This window comes from Erythrolamprus reginae, chromosome 2, assembly GCF_031021105.1.
Source record: "Erythrolamprus reginae isolate rEryReg1 chromosome 2, rEryReg1.hap1, whole genome shotgun sequence".
Taxonomy (NCBI): domain Eukaryota; kingdom Metazoa; phylum Chordata; class Lepidosauria; order Squamata; family Dipsadidae; genus Erythrolamprus; species Erythrolamprus reginae.
In genome coordinates, this window is record NC_091951.1 from 314480326 (window position 1) to 314501659 (window position 21334).

At 38.5% G+C, this 21334-nt stretch overlaps 1 protein-coding gene across 1 annotated transcript; it reads right to left on the minus strand.

Annotated features, from left to right (window-relative positions):
* Positions 1-3136: 3136 nt before the first annotated feature.
* On the minus strand, positions 3137-19054 carry ENC1 (ectodermal-neural cortex 1). The gene is made up of 3 exons (XM_070743157.1): positions 18684-19054; positions 10230-12031; positions 3137-6388 (listed from the first exon to the last, which is right to left on the minus strand). Exon 2 carries the CDS (start codon positions 12017-12019, stop codon positions 10250-10252), a length of 1770 nt encoding a protein of 589 aa, XP_070599258.1. The 5' UTR covers positions 12020-12031; positions 18684-19054; the 3' UTR covers positions 3137-6388; positions 10230-10249.
* Between the last annotated feature and the right edge of the window lie 2280 nt (positions 19055-21334).

Here is a 21334-nt window from a genome sequence, read left to right on the forward strand (position 1 = left end):
TCTCGTGCTGATACCTGGGAGCATTCCGGTAGCACTGGCGAAGAGGACCCCCCCCTGTCCAGACAGTACAGTGTTCCCTCGATTTTCGCGGGGGATGCGTTCCGAGACCGTCCGCGAAAGTCGAATTTCCGTGAAGTAGAGATGTGGAAGTAAATATACTATTTTTGGCTATGAACAGTATCACAAACCTTCCCGTAACACTTTAAACCCCTAAATTGCAATTTCCCATTCCCTTAGCAACCATTTAGATTATTACTCACCATGTTTATTTATTAAAGTTTATTTTAAAAATATTTATTAAAGGCAGACGAAAGTTTGGCGATGACATATGACGTCATCAGGTGGGAAAAACCATGGTATAGGGGAAAAACCCGTGAAGTATTTTTTAATTAATATTTTTGAAAACCGTGGTATAGACTTTTCGCGAAGTTCAAATCCGCGAAAATCGAGGGAACGCTGTACACCAAAGCACTAAGGGGCAGTGCACAATTCTACGTACTATTCCAAAAAAGGCAAACAGGATAACTTTGTAGGATCCAATCTCAGTTGTCCACTGGGACCAAAGTTTTAGTTTTCCAAACTTTCAGACTTATGCTTCAGTCAATCCTCAGGGAACTTCTTTTTCTCCAGAATGTGTGCACTAAGCAATTCCATGTGTAGTATTTATGTGATGCCTGGTTGTGTGTAGATTTTAGTTAGGGGGTGTTCATAGACAGCTATTATATTGCAAGGCTACCAGCACTACATGCATTCTGAATTTAAAAAGTAATCATCCACTATCACATAAAAACAGTTGTGTCAGAACATTACATGAAAGGGTGGTACTAATACCAAGTGTATGAGTTCAGGGCGGTGCTAATACTACCTGCCAGATTTCAAAAAAACTTTTAGTAGAACCCAGCTTCCAAGATGTACCAGTGGGCATTGCCCCCTGCCTAGGGCGTACCATATGAAGACAAATCATGCATTACAAAGATTGCGTGGAACAGGGAGAAACTTTCTATTGTAATTTACTGGATTATTTGTATAGATTGCCCATGACTATATAGGACAGATGGGGAAAAAGCTAACTAACAGATTGCAAAAAATATGAGTGAGGAAACCTGAACTCATCGGCAGCCTATTTCAACAGACAAGGATATACAGTGATCCCTCGATTTTCGCGGTCTCGATTTTCGCGAAACGCTATACCACGGTTTTTAAAAAAATAATTTAAAAATACTCCACGGTTTTTTTTTCTATTCCACGGTTTTTCCCACCCGATCACGTCATACGTCATCACCAAGAGTCACTTCTCTGTCTCTTTCTCTTTCTTTCCTGTCATTCTCTGCTTCAATCATTTTCTCATTTCTTTTTTTCTCCCCTTTTTCTATCATCTCTCTCTCTTCCTTCCACTCTTCTCTCTCTCTTTCTTCCTCTCTCTCTCTTCCTTCCTTTCTCATCTCTTTCTTTCTTTCTTTCCTTCTCTCTCTCTCTCTATCTCTCCCCCTCTTGCTCTCTCTCTTTTTCTCACTTTCCCTCTCTCGTGCACCCACCAGCCTCCGGAGAATGCCTGTCCCGCCTCTCTTGCAGCAGAGGAGAAAGAGAGGTCGGGCGGGTGAAAGGACGAGCGGCGGGCGGGCGAAAGGACGAGCGGCGAGCGGCGGGCGGGCGAACAGACGAGTGGCGAGCGGGTGAACGGACGAGCGGCAGGCAGCCGAATGGACAAGCGGCAAGCGGCAGGCGGGCAGGCGAGCAGGCGGGCGAACGGACGAGCGGCGAGATGTTTTATTTATTTAGATAGATGTTTATCTAATATTAGTTGCACTTTCGTCGCTCCCCGGCTCCACCATCTGCGCATGCGCGGCCATGGAAAAAGGGTGCGCATGCGCAGATGGTGTTTTTACTTCCCCACCACTATGCCGCGGAAAATCTATTATCGCGGGAGGTCTTGGAACGTAACCCCCGCGATAATCGAGGGATCACTGTACACTCAATTTCACAGCTACTAAGATTGTTGGCTGAGCAGGAGCAAAAATAGCCAAAGAAATGATTGAACCTAGGAAAATTATTATCTTCCTTATCAATCAACAGGAATGATTTACCACAAAGGTATCAGATATTTAGGAGCCAAGTGTGTGGCAACAATCATCAACTTAATAATTGGCCATCAACATCCCAATTAACAGTTAAAAGCCACATTGTGCAAAAGCCTTCTCTACCTCCATCCCAGAGGTTCTCTATAGGCTGGAAATGTTCCATTTGCTGACTATCCATTGAACGGGAAGTTCCTTTTTCTTTTTCTTTTTTGCTTTCCCTGGACTCCTAGAAAGGCTCTGAACCCTGGGGAGAGCAAAAAAACCGGAACTTCCGTTCAACTGAAAAATCAGAAATTTCCAGCCTCCAGAGGGCCTGAGGAGAAGGGGAAGGCCATGTTCACCCTCCCTTGTCTCCTAGAAAGGTTCTGGAGCTTGGGGAGAGCAAACACATGGGCATTCTGGTTCAACCAGAACTTGGCAAATAGGCCATTTTTTGCCTCCAGAGGGCCTCCGAGGGTGTAGGGAAGGCTGTTTTCACCCTCCCCAGGTTCCTAGAAATGCTCTGAAGCTTGTGAAGAGCAAAAAACAGGTGTGACATTGTGTGCCACTTGCGCATACATGGGGAGGCGCATGGGATTATGGATGTGGGCACGCGAGCCCACCTGTGTCCCCCTTTTGGCATGCGAACCAAAAAGGTTTCACCATCACTGATCTAACCTCTAGTCTAGATTAATATGTATTTAGTATGGAAAAGGGAAAGGCACCAGTTATTTTTCACTTTATCCCTCAGGAATAATTCCATCTTGCATAATTTATTTCTCAAGTAATATCAGTCCCTTAAGCCATGCTTCAAAAACTGAGGGCAGAAGGTTTATAAATGCTGGCCCACAGAATCATCCCAAAGCTCCTGTCATTTTAGCTGTTGAACTTTAAAATCCGATTCACAGTTAAAAGTGACAGATTGGAACAAAGGGGAGCATTTCAGTGTAGCCAAAGCAGATATTAGAAAACAATCAACTCCTGATTTTGAGATGCCCTTTCTATCAAGACAGGCCCTTATACACTGAGCTAAGCGTTTATTTTGTTTTTATTAGGAAATAAAAATTCAGAAGAGCATATTTAAGAGAAAATCTCTAATAATTTATTGACCTTCAGTTTCACATTGTGAAAAAAATGCAGTTTTACAAAACTTCAAACCATAGTAGCATACAAAAAAAACACATAGACATTTTACTTCACTTATTTTTGTACGTGAACTGCATCTTCAGTTGCCAGACAAGGGACACTATTCAGTTCTAATCACTCTTATTCAGACAGGTGTCAGGCCTAAAGAAAAGGGGCTACACAATTATACCAGAAGTGGTAGGTTGTCCTTTGTTTAACGTTTCCACAGCAACCGGCCCACAAAATATGAAGAACTTTCTCGTCTTATGCCAAGGTTTTTGTGTGCACTCTTATGTGAACCGCATTTGTCTCAGAAGTGTGGGCTATTTTTTCAGACTGGAAATCACCAAGTAGCGAATCAAGATTCCCATGCTGATTCAAAGAGTTAAGAGCTCAAAATATTCGCCTGCAGGGCTAGAGGCCCACCCTGATTTTCCATTCCCTTCTGCCTATACTCATGAAGTAAATCCAAGCACTTGAAAGGAAGTTATTGCTTTGAAATGCAACTGCAAAAACTTCAGACACTTTAGGAAATTGGAGGGTATTACAAAACAGGTTTGCGGTATAAGCTCAAACAATTCCATGGAGAAGTGCACAGGCAGAATTCTGTCATTTCTCACTATGATGTTTTCACCTTTCCACACATACACACAAAAATAGCCATTAATTCCTATATAAAGTGAATGCAAAAGGATTTATAGTGCTAGCACTTACAATTGCTTTATTTGCATGTATGTTATAGGAGAAATAACACCTCCAATCCTAATGTAACTGAAGAGATATTTGGAGAGAAATTGCGGGCAGAGCTTTTTACAAACTTTATACAAGCTTTGTGATAGCTTTTTTTACATTTCCAAATTTGCCTTAAGCTAATGCAGCTGTACTCTGTGCATTAACTTGCACAGTGATATACGGGTTGTCAAACATCTTAGTGAAATGAATATTAGTATAACTTCATTCTTGGATATTTAATTCAGAGTTTAGAAAACAGAATTATTCTTAAATGAAGGCAACTGACCAATATTTTTTGGTCAGATTGACCAAAGAACTCAGACTTCAGGCAACAATGTATAAATCAATAGATGGTCATAATACAATGTTTATGTGTTTTATAATTCAGAATTTCTTTCCATCCTCTCTGCTACCCATGCTAAGAACCACAGCTAACAATTTGAAAAACTTCACATACATTCATTTCTTACAAGATAATACATAAGAAATGCACATATATTGAGTCGGGGTGAGGAACCTACGGCAACATGAGAAAGCTCTCTAAATCCAATAGTTACAATCCTAAAATATGTTTACTGGGGAGTAAGCTCAAGTTAAGACATTAAAACCTATTTCTGAGTAAACATATATAGGATTGAATACAAATTGTTCTTTACAGTAAACTGTCAGAATTGAGCTACATTATCAAAATGTAAGCAGACATGTTCATTATAACTCTTTATAAGCATGCATGCATGCATTTCAAAACAATTTGCTTACCCAAAATTAAGACAACCAACCACAATGGAAGACTGGTAGCAGTATATTGTTTGGCTGTACCAATTCTTATGAAAGCACAACTAGAAAGTTAAACAAAGGAACTATGGGCTAAGTACACCAGAAAAGACTGAATAGATTTACTTTTACATTCAAGCCAAAAAATAAGTTGGTGGTGTAGAACACTTAAAATCCTTTAATTGATCAGGATCCCACATATGATACTTCCAGTTACTATTCCTCTGAAAGCTGATATTGCTAATTGATGCAAAACAATATATTAAATGAATTTAGAACTCCCTGCTCCCCCATTGACCATCTTTATTATAATATCTAATAATATAGATATATTAAAACCAGATTTTTTTGGGGGGGGGGAGGAATGTGTTTTAATTTGAATTTAATCCAAGAAGATAAACCAAGAGAATTGGTGTTAATTTAAACAGAAACTAACTCCTTCTCCCTCCCTTTCTTTCCCCCAGGATTTCCCATCTCTTAAAGAGAATAAACTTCCCCTGATCATATAAATGGCACATTAAACATTCCATCAAGTATAAATAAATAAATAACAAAACAAAATTGGGTATCTCGTATTGGAAAGATTCTAGAGAGAAAAAAAAGATTCTGTAAAATTTCTTTCCAGTCCTTTCCAATAGCGATGAGGCTGCACAAAAAGAAAGCTACAAAAAGCTATTGTCTCTCTTTCTAGATGTTTTCATTCAAAAGGCATGACTAGGCAAATAAAGTGTAACAGAAATAGTATCAGCAGGGCACACGTGTAATTTAGGGAGTCAATGGCTTGAGAAAACAACCTCCATGGCTTTGTCCTTCAGCACATTTGCAATTTTAAATCGTTCCATTTCTGACCCCTACCCAGCTCTCAAATATTATTCAGCTTATTTTTTTGTGCAGCACAGCAAGTCAGAAATCACAGGATGTGCAAATCGTAAGAGTCCCATAAGCTTTTACAACTTGAAAAATTACTCCAGGCATTGTTTCAGCATGCAAGCACTGAACAATAAATAGCTGTATCTACAACAAGTAACAGTTTAGAAGCAGGACAGTCATAATTAATAAATACAAGAAATAAATTGCATGAAGAGTCGTTCTCTTTCGCATAGATGCTGGGGGGAAATTTATTTGTTTTTTAATAACTGAGCTGCTGCTCCCTAAGAAAGTAATTCAAAAGTCACAACACAGTTCACCAATTGAAACTGCACTACCTAGGACAAAGCTCATTGCCCTGGGCAGAGCTGCATCTTCATTCACAAAGAGATGCATCTCGCTGAACCAGGCCTTCTCCGCTTCCTTTGCAGCTGCTGTTGACACTTCAAATCGTCACAAAGGGAGGTGACAAGCATTTCAAATTTTGCACACAGAAAGCAAAGTCCATGAAAATTGAGGGTTGTGCTGTGTTATGCAGCTCTGGAAAGTTCACACCCCCCCTTAGCTCCCCTCCCATTTGAAAGGATTATTAAACTTGACATTAATCCACAATTACTAACACAAGGACCCGACCGTGGGTTCATTCATTCATAATTAAACCATGTGCCGATATACCGGAAAAAAAATATTCCCACTCCCATTCCTTCATTTCCAGCTTTTAAGAATTTAGAAGGTGCAAGGTATCTTCTTCAAATTCAAAAAAGAAATGTCTTCATCAAAACCACTTCTCCACAGTTGGTTCCAAGGTTTATTCAGCATGATAGCGCAATAAACTAAAGAAAAGAAACAGAAACATTATAAACATTTTGATGGAACAATATAAAGTTTATACATGTTTTAAAAGGCCTATAAAACAGACGCCTGTTCATTATGTATCTTAAATATTACATTGCTGTAATCTCACTGATCATATGTTCTTCCTCTATAACGTAACTAGCAATTCTTTGGTTTAATAACATTAATAACTTGGCAGACAGAGGGAGAACAGTGCCTGAACATAATAAATCAATCCTGCAAATGAAGAGACAGTTGATTGTTAGGAAGGAAAATAATGTAATGCAACAACTCTGTCATAAAGTTGGCTGGCACAGTAGCAGGGACAGGCATTTTGGTCATGGGCCAAATCCAAGTAGTAAGAAACAGAAGGAAAGGCAGCTTGTTGGAGAAAAGACTCACCAATCAATGCCTTATTAACCATGGAGGATCCTGAATAGAACGGATTCAGAATATGAAAGGCAGACATATTAATCCCCTTATTTAAAACATTTCTGCTATTCATTATGGCAGAACCCTCTTTTGTGGGGCTTTGTCCTGTAACAATGCAGTACGCTTCGCTGCCTCCCCATAGAAGCCTTTCCTATACATCAATTATTCAGTGCAAAATATTAGCTTTGGATGCCAGTGTTTGGCTTCTGTACTGCACCTTCTCACTCCATTATGCTCAGAGCCGGTTTTCAAACCAGGCACCATGCTGTTTTTTAAAGTAGCAATTAATAGCTCTGCCAGAACATATGAAGCAAAGTTTGATGGGATTTCCGCAGTACAATTGTAAAAATTTGCTGGTTAACTTTGTGCGACTGATTGGAAGGTGGATGTGCTTCGTAGCTTAAAAGCACTGGGCAGGATCACAGAAGGTGTATATGTGCAGTTTACACAATACTAGACATAATTTGTGATCTCTTGCATATTAAAAACTAAAACTACTTTCGCTGAAGGACAATGAGCTACAGCATATTCCTGAGATGAATATGAAGCATATTATATTTGCACTACAAAGCAGTTTTATGTTTTTTCCTTAATTTTTTTTATTAACTCTTTTAATATAAAAAAATATTTTTTATGCCCTTTGTTGCTCTATCAATGGGAAAAAGGGGGCCAGAAGAAACACGTTTCTGATGGGGGCACAATGAGAACCATTTTTCTCTGGTTCTTTCTTCCCATTGATAAAGTAGCAGGAGCTATGCACAACAATTTATCACTGGGTACAGCGCCAACTGCAAGTTGGTTACGTTTATTCAGTTATACTAACAAATTGTCCAAGTAAAACATGTTGGGAGGAGGGAGGAAACAGCAGTGAAAGGAAACTATTATTGTAGTTACTGTAAAAATAGTCTTTCATATACACACATATTGAAAAGAATAACAGGATAATCTTTCATTGTCAGACATAAAGAAGTTTGATATTTGAAACATATAGGAAATTACAATTAGATATATAAAATATTCTCAAATTCTAAGATTTGAAATGAGGCCTTTCTTCTAATAAAAAGTAATTTATTCTATTTTAAAATTTTGAATCCATGCATCTAGTAGAACTGATGGGGGATTGATTAGATAAAGAGTTTCAGATACTTTGCTGTTTACTAAAAGGACAAAACTATTTTTCTGGGAATGTACCTGAATCCAAACTAGACCAAAAGTACTGAACAATGCCTCAATGTCTGTGGATCAAGCTTTGACTAAGAAAAACCATTTCATGGGTTTATAGAGAATAAAAATATGCAATGCATCTATTCTTTAGAATTAAGATTGCAGTTCTGCAATTATGCTGACACAGGTATCTGCATTTTGATTAATCAATTTACAATATACTATGTGAGGCTCCTCACTGTTTTCTTCTTTAACAAAAAAAACCCTGATTTTATTTCAAGTGCTACTTAGTTCTTTTTAATCTTGACACCAAAAGTTTAACTTCACAAGAAAAGACTAATGCCAAGAAATATTTACAACTGGATTTATGGATACATTAAAAACTTCTAGATGACAGGATAAATTATAGGCAAGGTCTATTTAAACTGAAGTCCATGAAATATTTATACACGAGCATATATACTGCTGGTTAATATGTGGCTTGAAGTTTTGAAGTCCTTTCAGCCTTTTTTTCCCCAAGCACAATTAGCAATGAATACAAATGGGTTGCACACATTCTAACAAAGCAAAATTTGCATCTGAGCCCAGCATGCTAACTCAGAAACGTGCACTGCTGGACTTAATGGTTCCTCTTCTCCTTAATAAAGGCTATAAACCTTTTGCAATTCTGGAAGAATAAAAAATAGATAAAAGGCAGGCTTATACAGAAATAGCTGGCCACTTTTTAAATAAAAAAGATATATTGCAAGGAAGGTTTACTGGCATTTTCAAAATGAAAAATCAGAAGGAAAATCAATAATAAAAAAGAAATGTAGCAAAAAGAAAGAATGCAGGTATCTGCATGATTTAGTTCAAATGAAATTGTTTTAAGCAGATACCAGTCCATTAAAGTCACAACAGTGCACCTGCATCAGGTGCACATCTGGACCACAGCACTAAACTTTCAGACTGAATTTATGGGCTCTGAAACATACCAAGTTGCAAACCAATAATTACTTAAGCTAACTGGCATGTCTTTTAAATATAAGGTTTGAATGATTCACCATCGCACATAGGAATTTTGTTTTCTAACTCCACCTCACCCTGGGGAAGCAGATTCTTATTGCTTCAATTATTAATAGTCTCAATTTTACAAAGTTCAAGATATAATATTTTATATAGTTTCCTTTCAAAAGATATATAGGTAGCTTACATTGTTGCCCATATGCACATCCGAACCACAATGATTTTGGTTGCTCTAATCATTTATTTTTATTCACACACACAGGGTATATATGTGTGTAATCAGTTCAACTAAACACTCTTACATTAATTATACTCTTTTATTTCCACTTAAATTGCATGGTGTAAAAAAAATGTGAGAAAATTAAAACCAAGGTTTTATCTTTATCTGGCACTTTATTAAGATAATATGCTAATGGGAGGTGGGATATGTCTATGTGAACAACCAATAAGAACAATCTTACATAAATTTGTCTCCGAATTAGTAATCATGTATAGATAAAGAAATTACTAATGGGGATACTTGTGCAGGACCACTTCATGCACTATTTAACTGGGGGTAACCATACCCTCCTGGCCTTCCAAAAGGCTTTGAAAACATGGCTGTGCCAGAAAGCCTGGTGCTGTTGAGCGACAACACTCTGCTCGAGCCAGTAGTACAAATGATGGATGGATGAAACATAGAAGACTGACGGCAGAAAAAGACCTCATGGTCCATCTAGTCTGCCCTTATACTATTTCCTGTATTTTATCTTACAATGGATATATGTTTATCCCAGGCATGTTTAAATTCAGTTACTGTGGATTTACCAACCACGTCTGCTGGAAGTTTGTTCCAAGGATCTACTACTCTTTCAGTAAAATAATATTTTCTCATGTTGCCTTTGATCTTTCCCCCAACTAACTTCAGATTGTGTCCCCTTGTTCTTGTGTTCACTTTCCTATTAAAAACATGAATGTTTTCTTATATTGGGGTTTTAAATTTTGTATTTAGTTTTATCATTGTACGCTGCCCTGAGTCCGTGAGGAGAGGGGCGGTTTACAAATCTAAATAAATTAAATAAATAAATAAATCCTATACATGAACAAAGTATCTCATGAAACAGATCTTATATGTATCCGTGCACCGGTTGAGCCATGCCAGCTTTTTTGCTTCTTGCTTATTCAAATTAATTTGCAGTTTTCATTTGTTAAAAAAAGTGAATGTATAGCCTCTTAAATTTTCAATAAGTGATTTCTCACCTGTATAGGCAAACATGCAGTTAAGAAGGAAGATGTTTCCATGTGCTCACAAATGCAGTTGGGATTAGCGAATAGGGCACTGTAGTTATGCTGTTCCACATATCAAGCGTGGGGTCATAACAATCTAATGTTTTGCATCTCTGGATTCCAAAGTAGCCTCCCACAACATATAATTTGTTTCCAGATGCAACAGCATGGCAACTCATTCTCTTAGCTGTCACATCTCCCACTTTAGTCCACTGGTAAGTTTCACTGTTGAATTTATAAGCTGAGCAAGCAGAGAATTCAGTATCTCCACCCATAATAAAAATTTGGTTACCAAGAACAGCTGCAGCTGTGTATCGCCAGGGCTGAGGACAAGTGGCTGGTACAGTCCATCTGTTTTCACTCAGGTCGTAGCATTGTACTTTCGGAAGCTTATCATGACTGACGCTGGTACCACCAAACGCAAAGAGTTTTAACTTTGCACTGACTACAGCAGCATTGCTCACTCCTTCTCGAAGTGGGGCGACCATTGTCCATTTGTTAGTCACAGGATCATACTGTTCTACTTGTTTTAAGGATACTGAGGGAGAGGCTGGAAGACAACCAGTGGCTGCTGTGTGACCTCCTACAACGTATAGACAGTGTTTGAGTTCAGCAGAACCATGGCCAAACCGAGCAACTAGCATCGGAGCTGCTTTGGACCATTCTTCATGAAGTGTATCGTATACCCAAACATCTTTAGAAACTCCATTTTCAGATCCTCGACCACCAGTAATATAGACTTTACAGCCAATTGCGCATGCACTGAATTCTTTCCTTGGACTTGGGATGTCAGCTTTTGGAATGATCTCCTTTGCTTTTTGGTCGACAAGATACAATTTGTCACACATAAAAGTCTGGCCTCCCAGAAGAAATAAGGCATGCCCAGTTTTTCGAGGCCTAGCACATAAACTAGTGACTACACCATCATTCTGCAGAATCTTCAATTTGCACCTGATTGCTTCTTCTACAATCTCTTTACTTTTCCTTTGCTTGGTGATCAGCTCTTCAGTAGCTACATTTTCCATTAGATATATGGCTGGCAAAAGAGCCAGTCTCACAGTCTGCAATAATTCTGGCAGATAACAGTGGCGTTTATTTATATCATAGTTAATCCAGTTCATAGCAGACTCATAAACTAATCGTTCATCTTCAGTCTCTAATTCTTCACTAGAGAGCAGCTGAACAACTATGTCTTTCGGAAGCTGGAGAAAATCTTCACTTTTACTGATGGTCTGGAAGTTGCTAAGGCACATCCTCCAAGACAGCTCATAAAGTTTGGTACATTGGTGAGCATCCGACAGAAGCAGCATGCCAAGACAATTGGTATGATGAAGGTTCTTCTCCAAGAATTCTGCACAAGCATCTCTAATGTCTTGGAATTCCAGCATATCACCGGCCTCCAAAAGGGACTCTGCATTTTCTTCATTGATGATGACCCTTGAAGAGTACGCATAGTCCAGGAGAAGTTCTAGAACCTCTGGATGGATGGAATTGTGGAAGTTGACTTCACTGGCTTGGCTTTCTTTAAGACCACCACTGAACATGGCTTCAAAATATCGGCTACATGCAGCTAGGACAGCTCTATGGCAAGGAAATGACTTGTTTCCAGCATGGAGGAGTACATCTGTAAATAAACGCTGTTGACGCAGAAGATTCAGATGAGTGAGGACACTATCAGCATATGAAGATTTGTGAAATAAATATATGTTTATAGAGCCAGTGCTGGCTCTGGACTTCCGATTCTCATGCATGCTGACTGACATTTTCTTCCACACCTAAATGTTAAAAAAAATAAATATGATTAAGAAGTCTCATAATTACAATATAGAATGTTTTAAAAGTACACATCTACTGGGAAGTCTGTCCTTTGACTACAGAGTATTTCCAAGACAATATTGTGGTTTAAACAAAAAACAGTTGCAAAACACAGGAATATGCTAAGCAAAATCAAACAGGAGCAATCTTTTGCCTGTTTTTCCTACTATACGTTTCTTAACTGGCATAGTCTAAAAATAATTGCTCAAGACAGCAGGATTATCTTGGCAAACCAGACCTCCCACTTTCGTAACGATATAAGTGGCAGTTTCAGAATTGGTGAAAAAAAAAGACAGGTCTGAATTTTTTCCCACACCTTTCCAGCATACAGCAGCTGATTTAATAATTATGTACTGACACACATATTTAAAAACATGCTTCTGCCTTGAATCATAGTAGGACAGGCAACAAGGACGTTTCAATCAGGAACTTTAAGGAACACACACATCCACAAATTAACCTTATTAAGATTATATTCTGATAAAACCAATTCCACCCACAACATGAAAATATGTAAAAAGTTAGACACAACTAGATCATTCCCAGCATATTTTGCTTTAATTACTATAATGTTACCAGTAGATTTTTTACCTCAGAGCTACATATCTCTTCAGCAATAGATACTTTAAGGTGGCACAGATGTGATTTAATTACATGCTGAGTTTCTCAGCCTGGTATATTCCAGATTTCTTGAATCTTTATTCCCACCAATTTAGCAAAAGCTCAAGAATTATGAAAGAAACAAGGTGCTGACTGGAAAACAAATCCTACAGTAAATAGGAATTTCCACTAGAACATAGAAACATAGAAGACTGACGGCAGAAAAAGACCTCATGGTCCATCTAGTCTGCCCTTATACTATTTCCTGTATTTTATCTTACAATGGATATATGTTTATCCCAGGCATGTTTAAATTCACTTACTGTGGATTTACCAACCACGTCTGCTGGAAGTTTGTTCCAAGGATCTACTACTCTTTCAGTAAAATAATATTTTCTCATGTTGCCTTTGATCATTCCCCCAACTAACTTCAGATTGTGGTCCCTTGTTCTTGTGTTCACTTTCCTATTAAAATCACTTCCCTCCTGAACCTTATTTAACCCTTTAACATATTTAAATGTTTCGATCATGTCCCCCCTTTTCCTTCTGTCCTCCAGACTATACAGATTGAGTTCATTCACTAATGTTGGAAGGAGAGAAAAATTCCCCAAAACTGCTTACCTAAACTATACAGGATTCAAATTTTTCTCAAGGTAAAATCATTAGAATAAATTCAGTGGAAAACAGAATTTAAAACTACTGTACTGTAAAGATGCCAGGGAATAAGACACGATTTCTGAACTAATCGATCACTCTAAGCTGCCACAGACACCTGGATTCATATTCATACGCTAAATAAAAAGGAAATAAGATTCTGATTTGGAACATTGTGTGAACCTAAACATTTTTCTGGCACAAAATTTCAATTCTGCCAGTGAAAACAACCCTGAGCATTCATAACATCACTCCTGCTGATGTTTAAAATAATCTGCCAACATGTTGCTTATTTTCCAGCTATGCCATCCCAGAAGAATTAAGATTCAACAAAAATCACCTTTCTGTCCCCTTCCAGGCATGGTCATCTATCCTACTTCAATAAGTCTCCCACATATTGAAGAGCCATTCTATGTGTTCATAACTTATACTGGTTCCAACCAAAATGATCTGATAAAGCAATGATTCAACCTATGACAAGAGACCTACAAACTGTAATTTCTGATCTTATAAGTACACATTCAAGAATGTTGTCCTAATTTGGAAAAACAAGTAATGTGCAAGGGAATGGCAAGCAGATGACCAGAGAAGACAATATGCTCTTGTCTCTGATGGAGAACTCTTTCATCCATAACAGAATCAGAAGTCCCCTGGAGATGTTCCTACCAGCTTCACAGGTCCAACCTGTTCAGGTGTCATAGAAACCACCACTGCCCATAGACAAAGACTATCTTCACAGCTAAGGAAGGAGTGAAGAAAGGCAAAAATATAATCTGGCATGACCTCCATAAAGCTTTCCCACAAGATTGCCTGTCACCAGACCAGAAAAAGTCAACAGAACCTAGCAAAAGGAAGCTGAACTACTCATTAAGCTGCTATTCAGTGATGAGTCAGATATGATACCTGAGAGAACTTGGTCAGGACTAAGAAATGGGTAACAGACTTTATAAGATCTGGACAGAAAGCCTGCGCTCAATTCAATACAATGCCTCATTTCCCTCAGGGAAAGGATGAGCAAGTAGGGAAAGAGAGAAAGCAGGAATAAGTAGGACTAATCCTAATGGAACATGTGATTCCTCAACATTTTCCTGTTTAGTATTACTTTGTGACAGCACCTTTTCCTAGTATCTTGTCACTTGTAAAGATGCTGTCACTGATAAGTATGTGTAGAAACTGATAAGAGATTAGAAGTTTTGGAATTTGATTCTAATATTTATTCAAAACCAAGTAATATCATTTTTATGTTTTAATATATCAGCTGTCCAGAGCTACAGTCTGAGAGCTGCGCACCCATATAAATTACATAAATGAAAAATCAAACTTTTATATGAGGTGATATCTGTTACAATTAAGCATCAATTGTTATATACACTATGACAATGATGGCAAACCTATGGCATGGCTGCCACAATTGGCACACGGAGCCATATCTGCTGGCACCTGAGCCATTGCCCTAGCTCAGCTCCAACATGCATGTGTGTGCCAGCCAGCTGATTTTTGGCTGCACAGAAGCTCTGGAAGGGCATTTTTGGCTTTCGGAGAACCTCCTAGAGGATGGGGGAGGGCGTTTTTACCTTCCCGCGGCTTCAGGGAAGCCTTTGGAGCTTGGGGAGGGCAAAACACAAGCCTACTTGGCCCATCAGAAGTTGGGAAACAGTCTGTTTCCAGCCACCAGAGGGTCTCCAAGGAGGTGGGAGAAGCTGTTTTCAACCTTCCCAAGCACTGAATTATGGGTGTGGGCACTCGCGCATGTGCAATAGTGCACATGCACACTCTTTCAGCACCTGAGGAGAAAAAGGTTCGCCATCACTGCACTATGATATACTTTGACAGCCAATCATTCTCATTTTTTTTACTTGTTGGTCACTTAGTACTACAAAGGATTTTTCTTCAATTTTTTTTCCTTTTCAAAAATAATTTGTATTCTTGAAGGAAAACGTTTCAATACTTGCTATAGCTACTCAAAGAAAATAGTTAAGAGATAACTCAACCCATCACTGGGGATGTTTGTTAATTTGTTGACATTTGTTAACCCAGACATTTCTGGGTCCCACAACCTATGAAATATAATTGTAACTGTAATTCAAACTTATTACAGCTGGAATGCAAAATGCACATGACCACTAGATAGCAGCAAAGAAGTATAGTAGCTTTTTGTTGCCAGCTAATGGTTACTATGGACTTCAACAGCACAGATATGATATGTATGCTGTTGTACCCAGTTTAATATATAAAATATTAAAATATTTTTTATGAATTAAATGATTCTTCTGACTTAGCTAGCTTTCACTAATCTATCTTCTTTATATGTATAGACTGAAACATAATTTCCCCAATAGCATGGGAATGTACAGTTCTGGGTCATTTATAGAGAAGAACGTCAAACACCTGAGTTGTTTAAATTCAACTATGTTATTCCCATTTTTAAATATAAAGTTAAAATATCTTGGAATAATCCTCTCCCACCCATACTTTTCAGGTAATTTTTTAAACAAATTATGAGGTTGTAGATGCTAATCTAAATGTATCTTCTGTTAGAATAAGGCTGCGCTATTTATGCCTAGGTAATGTTTTATTGTTTGTATTCTTCTAATAATGCAAGATGAAAATATACTCTAACACTGATATGTCATTAATTATGTAGTAATTTCTTCTAAGATCTATATTCCCACTATGTGCTTAGGCAATTTTATTTTAAACGGCTCAAAAAGACTACTGCAATAACCATTGAAGTCTTTTAACAATACAATTTATTGATTGTCTCCCATGTGGTTCTATGCAAATACACTCTTTATGTAAGCTCTCTTATTCAGACATTTCTGGGTCCCACAACCTATCAAATACAGTCCATTCTAAACTTTCGGCTATCACTGCAAACTATCTAAGAATGGACTACATAATCTGAATAGCCACTTCCAGTGCTATAATTCTAAACCCTAAATAGTTCTACCAAGTTATTTACAACACCAAACAAACCATCAAATACCATTTGGATAATTTATCTTATGAAACTTGAATTGGATATCTAAAATACACTGAAATTAACAGTTCAGCCATGCATTGATTTAAATAAACCTCAAAAAACTAGGTGGGATTTATCCACAGGCAAAGCTACATAGAAAGCAAGTTTGGTGTAGTGATTAAGGCATCAACCTAGAAACTAGAGATTTTGAGTTCTAGTTCCAATTTAGGCATAAAGCCAGCTGAATGGCTTGGGGTTACTCACTCTCTCAGCCCTAGGAAGGAAGCAATGGGAAACTACTCCTGCAAAATATTTCCAAGGAAACTGCAGGAATTTCTCCAGGCAGTCTCTGGAAATCAGACACAATTAAACAGAAGGGAAGGGAAGGTACATAAGGATTGAAGTGGGAATTATTGTGTATTAAGAATTCTTTGGAACAATTACAGAACTAATAGATCCTGCTCTTAATATGTCTTTCTCACACACATCTTAGAAAAAATGACTTTATGAGACAAACTTTATTCTCAATCTGTTTTATCTTCTCAATCTGTTTTATCTTCAATCTGTTTCCAACATCACTCTCTCAAAAGATTTCCAACATTAATTCTCAAATAGCACAAGGCTATTACTATCCTTCATTATCTGTTCTTCAACCTCTGGGAATTACAAACTATGTCATCATTGAATTTGGAAGTCAATGGAAGTAATCAAAGAACTATTACCATTATTTCTTTGTTCAAAGAGAGACATAAAAACATATTACTGGGATGTTATTTTCCAGGATTCTGAATTCGGATAGCTCTTCTAAAAATTATTCAGGAAGATGCACACACAGGTATAAGCACGCACAAGCTTGCAAATCATATAGCTTTTATTAGCTTAACAATCTTGGATACCATGCAAGGAGTTTTAATAGCATGCACATTGTAGCTTTTAAAAATAATTTTCTGTTTTTAATGCAGCACTAGGCCAATATATGATGAAGAAAACAGCCAGGAAATCACATCTTTTACTCCCTTTGTGTAATGGCTCAGACTTCAAAAGAGCTTTAAGAGGGATGGGCTCAGTTACTAAGCAAATACTGATAAGCTTATCATACTATACCACACATATCATTAGGTAAAGAATCTGCTCGGTTGTTTATTTTGCTAATTTTTGGTATGTGGCTTCTCCTTTCCATTGCTGTAATTAATGGATTTCTATTCACCAGGAACAATTGGATGAGCAATAAATCCACCGGGTTGTAGGGTTTTTTTTAAAGAAAAGAAATTAGTATCTATAGTACTATCCTACTATAACTAGTTTCTTTTAGTCCATAACATCACACAGGTGTAAATACCCTCTCCCGAGTTTTATTTAAGCTGGTCAATTTAAGCTTCTTCTTTTTTTACAATGTTAGATTAAGAGGGGAATAAAATGTGTGTTTGAAAGAGTTTCAACCCATCTCGTTTTAAAAATTCTGAGGGGACCAAACGGCGCTCGAGGCTTAAAACTAAAGAGGTTTTTGAACGGCCGTTAGCTCGGACCCCGCTTCTCCCCTCACTTTCTGCTACTACAGGGAACCACGTGCGCCCCTCTTCCACGAAATACCAAAAAAAGATCCCTCAACGGCCGCCCTCTCCCGCTTCCCCTCTCTCTTCGCTTTGAAGAAGTGGAAGGGGGAGGGAAAAATAATAAATAAAAAGAGGCAGGCAGCCCTGGGAAAGGAAGGAAGCCAGCCGCACAACCCTCTCTGACCCTCCTCCTTCCTGCAGGACGGAAAGGAACAAATGCGTCCCGCCTCGAGGTGCACCGTCCTAGTCCTCTAAACCTGGGGTCTCCAACTTTGGGCGCTTTAAGCCTGGCGGACTTCAACTCCCAGAATTCCCCAGCAAGCTTTGCCAGCCCGCTTTGCTGGCTGGGGAATTCTGGGAGTTGAAGTCCGCCAGGCTTAACGCGCCCAAAGTTGGAGACCTCTGCTCTTAAGCGCAAAGCAATAGAGGCTAAGGTCGACCCGAGTTGAGGGGAAACCAAAAGCCAGGTTAGGAGTTGTACTTTTTTTCTTTTCTTTTTAAATGACACAGACTTAGTTTCGGTGCTCCCTCAACGTTTGAAAATGCTAAAAACTCCTTGCATGGTATCCAAACCGCCCCCTTATAGAGACTCCTGGACTGAGACACCAAAAAAACACGGTTTGGGGGTCTCCCGCTTTGCAGCCTCCTCTCCTCAGAAACACACACACACAAACCCGCGCTGAATTCAACAGCGATTTCTCCGTGGGCTAGTTAAGACTCAGGGTTGCAGACGAGGATAGGCAGCGTCTTTTACCACCACCACCGTCCAAAAAGACCCACCAAAACCGGCCGAAAATAGGCGCCAACCCGTCCCCGCAGCAACAGGTCGGGTCCCGAACTTACAGCCGCCGCTTCCTCCGGGGTCCTGCCTCCTGCGGGAGCCCCGCCAAGTTTCACGGCATGGGGGGGGGGGGGGAGCCGAGCTTCCGTTCTTCTCAACGGCGGGCGCCTCTCGGTAAGTTCGTCTCGCGTGGAGCGAGACCGGGAGCGCCCACCTTTCCTTTCCCGGCCAAGAAGAGAGCAGCGCGGCGCTCGCAACGGCGGCAGCCGTCCCGGTTGCCCTCCGCACGCTTGTGCGAAAGGCGAGAGCGACGGCGGCGCTGCCGCTGCAAAGGAAGGCGGGTTAGAGGCCGAGGAGGCGGAGGAAGGGCGCCGCTCCTCCTGTGGCCTCGGCGAGTGCGAGGCAAGGGAGTATATGGGCCTGCCGGCGGGGAGGGCCCGAGATGCGAAGAGTGAATGACACGCGGGAGGCGGGGAGGAGGCGGGGAAGCCGGGCGGGGCCTGGCTCGGTTGCTTGAAAGAGTCCCTGGACGTCGCCGGGAATCACCCCGGGGAGAGGAAGAGGGGGGGGGGATTTTTTTTAAAAAGGTGCGGGCTGGAATGTGGATGAGGCGCTTCCTTTCCTTTCTCGCTCCGAAGCGGCGTTGATGTGAAGAAACATCCCGGCTCATTTTTTTTTTTTTAACCACCGGCCCGTGCACGTTTCGCAGATTTTTTTTTCAGGTTTTTTTCCCCCACTTCATATTCAAACAAAGATCAATGCGTATATCTTAGGTACATGCAAATCTAATAAATTATTATTATTATTGTTGTTGTTGTTATTATTATTATTATTATTATTATATAATATTATTTTATATAATAATAATTTTATTTAATTATTTAATTAAATATTTAATTATTTAATTAAATTATTATTACATCTCAAAAACATACATAATTACAGATTTCTTTTTAAAAAAAACAAAAATAAACTTTATTTATAACAGACAAAACACAAGACATTAAAAGAAAAGTTGGACCATTTGTGATGTGCCTGTAATACAACTCTAACAGTGCTTAATTATTAATTATTTAATTAAATATTTAATTATTAAATTAAATTATTATTGCATCTCAAAAACATGCATAATTACAGATTTCTTTTTTAAAAAAACAAATAAAAATAAACTTTATAACAGACAAAACACAAACAACAAAACAGAAAAGACATTAAAAGAAAAGTTGGACCATTTGTGACTTGCAACTAACCGTGCTTATTTTCTATTACACAGATTATACACTGATTTTTTTTTAATTTTATTTTTTTCCCTCCACTTCATATTTAAACAAAGATCAATGCATATACCTTAAGTACATCTCAAAAACATACATAATTACAGAATTTTTAAAGGGAACACTCAAAGAACACATCCTAGATCTGAATGAATGAAATATCCTCGCTGAATACTTTGTTCTGTACAAAGTTGAACGTGCTGACAGCAAAATGAAATTGATTGTCAATCAGTGTTGTGGACAGTTTGATTTCACAGAAGTTTGATTTACTTGAACTTACTTATATTCTGTTGTTTAAATGTTCCCTTTATTATTTTTGAGCAGTATGTATACTGGCCCATGCACGTTCCACAGATTTTTTTTTTACTTTTATTTTTCCCCACTTTATATATAAACAAAGATTGAGATGGGTACATCTCAAAAACATACATAATTACAGAATTTTCTCTTTTTTAATTTTTTTAACTAAATTTTTTATTTATAATACACAAAACACAAAAGACATAGGAAACATAGAAATATAGAAGATTGACGGCAGAAAAAGACCTCATGGCCCATCTAATCTGCCCTTATACTATTTCCTGTATTTTATTTTAGGATGGATTTATGCTTATCCCAGGCATGTTTAAATTCAGTTACTGTGGATTTACCAACAACATCTGCTGGAAGTTTGTTCCAAGCATCTACTACTCTTTCAGTAAAATAATATTTTCTCACATTGCTTCTGATTTCCCCCCGACTAACCTCAGATTGTGCCCCCTTGTCCTTGTGTTTAGACATTAAAGGAAAAGTTGGGCAATTTGTGACGTGCCTGTAACACAACTCTAACAGTGCTTCTTTTCTATTACACAGATTATATTTACATTATATGCATCAAATCTTAGCAATAATCCTGTTCAGGTATCTCTTATTGTTTCCCTTCTTTTTTTTTTCTTTTTATGACCGATCCTCTGACATTTGCTCTCTAAATTTTCTAACATTTATTAACTCTCAGTTTTTGTATTTTCATTTTCCATCCAATTACAGATTTCTTAATTAACCTCTTTTATAATCATATCAACACCCCAATCTTCAAGCACAACAATACACAGGCACACAATAGATACAAACTCAAAGTAAACCTCTCCAAACTTGACTGTAGGAAATGTGTCTTTAGAAACCAAGTAGTTAATGCATGGAACTCACTTCCTGACTCTGTAGTATCATCAACTAACTTCAAAACTTTACCCTTAAACTATCCACTGTTTATTTTTTTTATTTATTTATTGGATTTATATGCTGCCCCTGTCCAATGACTCAGAGCAGCTTACAACATAAAGGTCTGTTGACCTCACCTGATTCCTAAGAGGTCAGTAAGGGGGTGCAAAAGTGCACCGAATGCCTACCATCCCTGTCCTAATGTTTATTAGTAGCAATATAATGTATATAAACAATGTTAT